The sequence below is a fragment of the Sturnira hondurensis genome, unplaced genomic scaffold (assembly GCF_014824575.4).
Source record: "Sturnira hondurensis isolate 20B ecotype Veracruz unplaced genomic scaffold, ASM1482457v3 Scaffold0002532, whole genome shotgun sequence".
Lineage (NCBI taxonomy): Eukaryota > Metazoa > Chordata > Mammalia > Chiroptera > Phyllostomidae > Sturnira > Sturnira hondurensis.
The window spans coordinates 505,368-514,308 of record NW_028075163.1 but is presented as its reverse complement, the minus strand read 5'-3'; the positions used below and the strand labels follow the sequence as shown (position 1 = coordinate 514,308).

The 8,941-nt window shown below is 36.1% G+C and overlaps 1 protein-coding gene across 1 annotated transcript; it reads left to right on the top strand.

The window, feature by feature from the left end:
* The first annotated feature begins 4,445 nt into the window (after positions 1–4,445).
* Positions 4,446–5,381, top strand: LOC118982910 (olfactory receptor 52J3). The gene has a single exon (XM_037040057.1). It carries the CDS (start codon positions 4,446–4,448, stop codon positions 5,379–5,381), a length of 936 nt encoding a protein of 311 aa, XP_036895952.1.
* The last annotated feature ends 3,560 nt before the right edge of the window (positions 5,382–8,941 follow it).

Genomic DNA, 8,941 nt, shown 5'->3' with positions numbered 1-8,941 from the left:
ATAGGAGGAGGTTGCCTGAGGCAATGGTAAACAGCTGAGGACAGGATTGACTGAGCAGCTGAATGCCTCCAGAGCACATGGAATTATAGGAGAGAAGCTTTGAATTAAAAGAAGCTCTGGGGCTGGTGCAGGCTGGGGCTGGCTCTGGGGCTCCCTTCCTTGAGGATGCCTGGATGATAGTGCTTCAGATGCCTGCATTTCTCAGTGGACAGTAGTTTGAATAGGAAAGAACTCTGGACATAGCCTGGGACTGGACTGGCCTGGCAGAGGGAGACAGGGTTATTCTTCTTTGGGTGTCCTACAGAGGATGACTTCTGAGGTAGAGACCTGCCATTTTTCCAAAGCTGTGTAGCTTTTGTATATTATGTAGCTTTAGTTTGTAAACTAACCCTATAGCAGAGAGCTGACTAAAAACAGGAAGAATGATAGGAGGTTTAAGTGATTAAACCTGTACTTGATGGGCTTAAGTGACTGCTTTTGAATAAAGACTCCTTCCCTTTATCACTGAACCTTTGTCTCTGGAACTTTGTTTAAAGGGCATCAGCAGGCAGCAGGACCCCATTGCTGTTCTGTAACACAGCTCCCACTTATCCTATCTTTGGAAAGTACACAGGGTGTGTTCCAGGAAAACTTGGAAGCCAGCTGTGAAATGGGAGGATATGAGGTCTGAGGAACAGTGAATCCCAAACAGGAAAGTACAGGCTAGTCCCAGTTTAGCACATGAAAAGAAACCAGCTTTGATTGGAGCTACAAAATTAAGGCTACTGGGAGAGAGGTCTCCCAGAAAGAAAAAAAAAGTAATTAAATCTATATCTGTTGGAATATTTCACATCGTAAGTCTCTGGAAAAAAATCCAGTCATTTCAGGGAATTTATTTGCTCTTGCAAGAATAAAGATGTGGGTCTAGTTTTATGTAAGAGATGTTTGAATAATTATGTTACCAGGGACCAAGTTTGTTTTAATATTTGCTCTTGAGATTTCATGTCTCATCTTGATTCTCTTAAAGTTAGTTCCTTTTATGGATCCAAGATATTTTTTAGCAGTTACAAAGATTAAATATACTGAAATTGACACTCACAGAGGAAAAAAATGTGTGTTTTGCATATCTTAAAATTAATTCTAATTATGTGTAAAGACCTCATTTGACCCAAGAGAATATTTCAGCATATAAGTACAGGAAAACAAAAACTGTAAACTTACTGGAAGAGATAGCTTTAACGTTCACATAGAGTGATGGAGAAGACTGGCAATGACAGATGAAAGATTACCATTCTTTGCTGTGTATATATAATGCACTCCCATGTATAATGAACACCCATGTTTTTGGCCCAAATTTTAAGTAAAAAAAATATTTTGATTTAAATTTTAAACTCAATTATCTATTTATTTATACTTAGAAACAAAATCGATTATCATATTTCAGGGTATTATTTTGTATATGCATATCGCTTCTAGAGTTACACTTTTAATTCATGAGCATAAACAAAATAATTAAAAACATTTATATAGGTATAGAATTAGTACTACCAATGTACAATGCACACCACTATTTTTCCCTCAATAAATAGGGCAAAAATGTACACACTATACATAGCAAAATATGCTACTTCTCATACATTGTATTCAGTGCCTTCTTTCTTAAGCAAGATATTGTCTTAGGTAAGTTCCCAGAACTTAATAAAGAGATTAATACTGTGCAATAAAAGACTCTAATTCTTTCAATCCAAAAAAATCACATTTTAGTAAGATCCACGAGATATACCCACGACTGACTCAAATTAGAAAAGTAAATATTTAATATTGTTAGACATTTTATAAGAAAAATGACTGTTGAGTTGGTAGAATATAAGTGATTCCTCCATCTTTATTACATAAATAATATCTATGGAATCGTTCTCATAAACCAAAACCAGTAATAATAATAATAATTGTAAACAATAGTAATAAAATTGACCACTTACTATGTACAGGACACTATTCTAAATGCCTCAGAAACATTTAATGTATATCTATAATTTACTTAGTGGTGGAGACACTAGTTTGATTTTCATTTTATAGTGAAGGAAATTGAGGAATAGAAGTGATATGTAAGTCATCCTAAGTCACTTAGCTAGTATGTAGCACAGCCAGGATTGGACACCAGGACTCTGAATGTTGGATTGAAATTTACACTTGTATCAATAAGACTTTTGAAATTTGTAGATGCAAAATTGTGGTAGTGATGTGTGAAAAACATCATTGATCTGTGTCCTTTGTGCTAACCAGAGAAACTCAAAGCAATAAAGAGAAATGGTAACATTTCCCTTTAAAAACTATAAAAAGGCCTGCCATACTAGTTAAGATATTTGAAATTAAACTGTCTAATTTTTTCTACATAGAAGGTCAGTAGCCTATAGACTTGGGCTGCATATTTGTTAATGTGGAGCTATAATTATCTATTTTTCACATGTGTTAAGTATAAATAGCAATCGCTGTGTTTTATCAACACTTTTTACTTTTATTTACTTACTTTAGTTTGCTTCTATAAGTCTTGGGGCTTTTATTTTTCTGGAACAGACTCTAGAAATTTGTGAGCAGTATCTGCAAACTCAGTCCTGGAGTTCTGTGTAAAATTGGGATTAAATGAGATATATTCTTAGAAAAGTCCCTTAGGTGCTAGAGCCTCATATAAACATGCCCTCCACTTGCTCAGAAGGAGGAGTACAGGCTGTGCTACTTGGTCCTTTGTGTGAGTGTCGATTGCTATGGAAGAGTTAAAGCAGCTGCTGATTTGTGGTGAATATGTGTGGGAGGAAATGGAGAGATCCATGGGCAGGGCAGGCTGAGAACTGGACCAGGGAGATAAACAGGCAGGAAAAAATATAGATATAGGTATAGGTATAGATATAGAGATAGATATAGATATAATGTGATTTTTTAACATGGTAAGATAATCTTTAAAACCTCCCAGAAATACCCAAGGCATTTAATATCACCCTATCAATTGCATTGGATGAAATCAATTCATTGCATAAGGAAGAAATGAGGCCAGAAATGACCTACTGTTGACAGTGGGTTTCTAATGTTGTTCCAAAATAAGCATCTGGGGTGCAATAGCCTTGGCTTTGGCCATCACCTTTCTGCTAGGCAGTTTTTTAATTGGCCAGCTTGTCTGTTGTTATGGACCACAAATAAGTGTCAGTGTACCTGGCAGCAATGGCTCTATCTGTTTGAGTTAGCTCATTAAAGAGTTTATTTTATTTTCTTTTACCTCAGTATGTTCTCTAGATTAAAAAAGATCATTAAAATGATAAGTGAAACTATACTTAGGACAAAAGGAAGGACTTCTATGCTTTAATTACAACTGTCATACTGCACACCCAAGGGTAAGTTTCTTTCCTTCATTCTGAGTGGCTTGGTTCTTTCTGCAGCATTTCTAAGGAAGGCATCGTTTGAGTGTTTTTGTCCTTGCTCTTTAGATAATTATGCAATAGTTTCTTCTCTATTGAGACACTGCTATTCCACAGAGCTACAAATATACCTTTGTTAGGATCAAAATCATATGAAACTTTCAGGGTTTTCTGTCTAGATTTCTAGCGTCTTGAACTGTTGGGAGGAGGAGTAACCAAGCAATTTCACCATAGTAGTGGTGAAATTAACACAGGTGAAATCAACAGGTGCTCTGAGAGTACCTGATATAGTGTGGATACTGAGCAAAAGTGGGCAGATGGCATTAGATGACTCTCCTCCTTTTTCCAACTGATCCCCTGTGCGGTGTGTAAATCATGAACAATCAACTGTTTCTGCTCCTGGCCAGGCATCTCATGGAGCCAGCACTTGTCTGAGAACGTGTGACTGTGTCTCATAATCTGATTTGGTGTCTGCGAGATGTTACTGAAGGCAGGTCAGAGTTTTTATGCATGTATCTCTATGGCAAACAATGAGTCAGAAGAATTCAGGTTTTCATTGTGTGAGTATCTATACACTTGGATCTATGATTTATTTTTTATTGTGGATTACTTAAAGGTACTTTTGACTGCCTCTGTAACGTGCTAACTTGGCAGTGGGCACAGTCTTGATGTTTTCAGTGTCACTCGAGAGAGAGAGTGGATTTCCCAGAGTGGATTCACATCTTGTTCTCTTTCAAAGTGAATGGTGAGCTCTACCTATTAGAGCTCTGCATTGAGTTTGCTGCAGGTTGCCTTATTTGGAATTAGAACTCAGTCAGCAGGCAGAAGGCTCTCTGAATTCGACCTGAGCCTCACCTGCTAATTGGCCCTGGGGCTGATTCAATATATGTTCTTGAGTAACAGGCCTACTCATATAGTAAACATGACATCAACTCTACCCTGAAACACTAAGCTAGCAATTGATGTGCACTTTCTTATTCTGATAACTTCTTCTCTCTCTTTTTCTCCCCCACAGGAGGAGCAGCTTAACCTCCTTCATCTTTGACAAGTGACAAAATGGAAAACGTCAACAGGAGCCTTTTCCACCCAGCCACAGTTTTCCTCATTGGAATCCCAGGTTTGGAAAAAGTCCATGGCTGGATCTCCCTGCCTTTCTGCTCTGTTTACCTTGTGGCTCTCCTGGGCAATGTCATAATTCTGCTCGTCATCAAGACAGAGCAGAACCTCCGGGAACCCATGTTCTACTTTCTGGCCATCCTTTCAACAATTGATTTGGGTCTTTCCACCACCTCTGTGCCCCGGATGCTGGGTATCTTGTGGTTTGATGCACACGAGATTTACTTTGGAGCTTGTGTGGCCCAGATGTTTCTGATCCATGCCCTCACTGGCATGGAAGCTGAGGTCTTACTGGCCATGGCCTTTGACCGTTATGTAGCTATCTGTGCTCCACTCCACTACACGACCATCTTAACATCCCGGGTGCTGGTGGGCATCAGCTTGTGCATTGTAATTCGTCCAGTCCTACTAACATTTCCCATGATCTATCTCATCTACCGCCTTCCCTTTTGTCAGGCTCGGATAATAGCTCATTCCTACTGTGAGCACATGGGCATTGCAAAGTTGTCCTGTGGAAACATCCGTATCAATGCTATCTACGGGCTCTTTGTTGTGTCATTGTTTGTTCTGAACCTGGTCCTCATTGGCATTTCCTACGTTTACATTCTCCGTGCTGTCTTCCGACTCCCATCACAGGATGCACGGCTGAAATCCCTAAGCACGTGTGGCTCCCATGTTGGGGTCATCTGTGTTTTCTATATCCCCTCAGTCTTCTCTTTCCTCACTCATCGATTTGGACATAACGTTCCCCGCTATATTCATATTCTCATTGCTAACCTCTATTTGGTTATCCCGCCCTCACTCAACCCCATCATTTATGGTGTGAGGACCAAACAGATTCGAGAGCGGGTGCTCCGTGTCTTTACTAAAAAATAAGACTCCTATTTCATTCTTTTACTAATAATTTTGCAAGGAAGTCTTATATATTCTAGCCTTAATGAACATCTTCTGGTCCTAACCTACTGCTGCCAGGTTGTGATACAAGTTCATTTTACTTAGCTTTCACTAATGGATGCTGAGACTTGTGGAAGCTTCATTGCATTTCAAGTTCAAAGGCTAATGGACTACCTTGGAAAGAAGTTGTATGAACTCTGTCCACACATCTTCATCCAAAATCCTTGATTATGAAAGGGTGCTTCTTTTCCTGGACAAGAACTGGGTCTTTTGTGTTTTATAATTAGAGAAATGAAGCAGTGAAAATTTGATCCTTGATTAAATTAATCTCCCTTGATTAATTAATTAGTTAATGAATTAATGGTTTTATTCATCCATTCATTTAAATTACATTTATTTTGTATTTATTGTATGTCTTGAATCATTTTAATTTCTAGGGATAAATCAATGAACCAAGCTAACACTAGCCTGTAGAACTTTCATTCTGCTGTGCTTTTAAGGAAAAGTCAAGTTCATAGGTTCAAAAAATCATTGCCAAAGCTGTAGCTTGAATTAAAATTGTCTGCCAAATACATAAGACTCAATGAAATGACAGCCATAATGAGCATGTATGCAAAACTATTTCTCACTAATACCAACAGAACCATCTCTGACTACCTCTCTGCATGCAGGCCCATAGCATTAGCATAAATCGATGTTGTAATTAAATTACATACAATATTTCTATCTATCTGTCTATGCTATGCATTCTGACTTTTGCCTGTTCTTTCACTCAATTTTATTCTTGGTCTACATTTGTCTCTAAAACTCTCCATTCCCAAATCTAAGGCCTCTCATGATCTATCACTAGGTTCCCCACTAACTTTAATATACAAGCTATAAAAACAATTCTTTTATATGAAACAGAAAGATTTTGATTAATTTAATAATTCAATTTTTAAAGACCAAGCAATGACCTTTTGAACAATCAAACTTGTCACATTGGCTTACATTTAGAAATATGATATTATTTTGTCTTTTTCAGACATTTTATAAAAGAAACCAAAGTAAAAAATAGCAAATATCTTGGTTCTCATACTTCACAAAATAATAACTTTTAATATCACATTTCTCTTAAACAATGCTTAATGAAATCTATACAGAATAAATTTGAAATCATCTTCAACATAATCCCAACACATTTTCTGTACTATTTTACTAGAGGCAAAGCCTAGCATGTGTGTTCCTAACACCACAGTACAAATGGTTTAAGCTTTACAACATCCACAGAATTTTAGTTAGACATTAATTTACACAGATGAAAATATTTTGTTTTGTTTTATAACAATGATTTTATCTACATGTCCATCTATCAATACATATTTTATATATTATTATCTAATTATAAAATATGCTGCTGATCCTTTCACTTATTTATATTTAAAATTTTTTAATAGATAAGTTACCAGGTTGTATATTTTGAGATAGAATTATTAGGTAAGAGGATTATAACCAAGTAGAACAGATTTCTGCTTTCGTGATCTTGTTTTTGATCTTTAATTTTTTTAAATTTCATATCTTTCAGTACTTTCCTTTTTTCCAACTTTTACACTTTTCTAATTTAACTTTGTTTTGTAACATTAAACATTAGTGTTTTAATTCAACTAATTTATAGCTTCCCTCTCTAAACAAAAAACAAAATTTAGTCTTTTGTGATTTTCTGTTTTTTCAATGTGTCTATATCACTCATGTTGGAATTCTCTGAAATTCTGTTTCCAGCTTTAAAAATCTTTTTAAATGACCATTTTAATTTAAATATAGATATGTGTGTGTGTATAATTTGTTTCTGTACAAATATTTTTGAATATCTTCTTGCTCTGGGATCCACAATCTTCAAGGAGAATGCATTTATGATCCCCAGCCAGCACATGCCACTTGTCATCAGTCCACCTGTTCCTATAATAATTAATGACATCATTTATCTCAATATGTCTTTTTTGCCCTCACCTTTGAATAATCAATATTTATACATTCTTGGAGCTTTTTCTTCACAACTAGAACATTAGTAAAACATGAAAAACAATAATTTTATTAGCATCTTAAAAGTATTTTTCCTTGTGTTCTTTGGAAATAATCTAGATTTAGATGTTTCAAAATTTCATTAAAATTTCATTAGATTGAGTCTAGATTTGTAGTTTAAAAAACATGTTTGGTGTTTAGTTGGCTTTTAAATTCTAAGACTATGTATCTATTACTTCTATGAGTTTTCAAACTTAATTATTAGAAATATTTCTTTCCCAACTTTTTTCTCATTTTTTTTAGTAAATTCTTTAAAGTTGAAACTCCTTATCTCTCTTTTCTTCCTTCACTCTATCTAGTTCACTGTGTTCTTCAGAATCTATCCACCTATTCTGAAAAGTAACCATTTTTATTTTTGGCATTTTTCATTTTATTCTTCCGTTTCTGAATATAATTATTCAAGACAAATTTCTATGCTGTCTTTTTCATAAAAGCCTGTATATTTTTACAATTGTAATTCAATTTCTCTCCCTCCTGCCTATCTCTCTGCCTCTCCCATCTCTTTAAAGCTGCTAACTACATGTATTTTGAACGTGAATTGCTTTGTTGTTTTTGTCATGTTCATATGACTTCTATTGTATGGTTTAATCAATAACACCCACATTGAGTATGATAAAACACTTAGATGAGAGGACATAGAGATGGAAAATGTAAAGGATACAAGAAAAGACACTGTGGTGTTGGAGAAGATGAAGATAGTAGGAGTAGGTGTTAATGGGACAGAGAGGATGAAAATGAGGTGACATGGTGGTGGGTCCTTCTTCCTTCTCCCCTTTCAGGTAAAATACACTTTAACCTTGACTCTGACACCACCTCCTTTCTCAACAAGGCAAAGGAATGGGAAGAGATGCTTGGAGGAGGCAGTAAATAAAAAACAGATTAGGGTGACAAGGAAAAACCTTCCCCTAGACAGCGTAGATTAGAATATTTAGCCTCCCAACTACAGTGGGATATAAACTGGTTTATTTTTAATACTGTTTCACACAACCTCTTACTATATTATTTGCTCCTTTTTAATGTTGTGGATAATCTTTGAACATTTGGGAACTATCTATTGAGAGTTTTTCTTTGCCATTGTGGATTCTTGTTAGGCTCTTCAAAGATGGTGGTTAAACCCCCTTTGCAGGTTGGTTTCTTTGGAAAGTACATTGTGAAGGGGATTTGCATGTAAGCATCTTACTCTGATGTTGTGGTAAGCAGAATAATCCCCCCTTAAGATGCCCATATACTAATCTCCAGAGTCTGAATGTATTTTATTTTATGGCAAAGAGAAATTAACATTGCAGACAGAATTAAGGTTGTTCATCAGCTGACTTTCAGATTGAGGGAGTATTCTGGGCTGTCCAGGTGGGTCCAGTGTAATTATATGTGTCTTTAAAAGTAGATGTTGGAAGAAGAACTAGAATCAGAGAAGGAGATGTGATGACAAAAGCAAAACCAGAGTAACACCCCATGGAAAGGGCTGAACCCTAACGTGTTGGCTT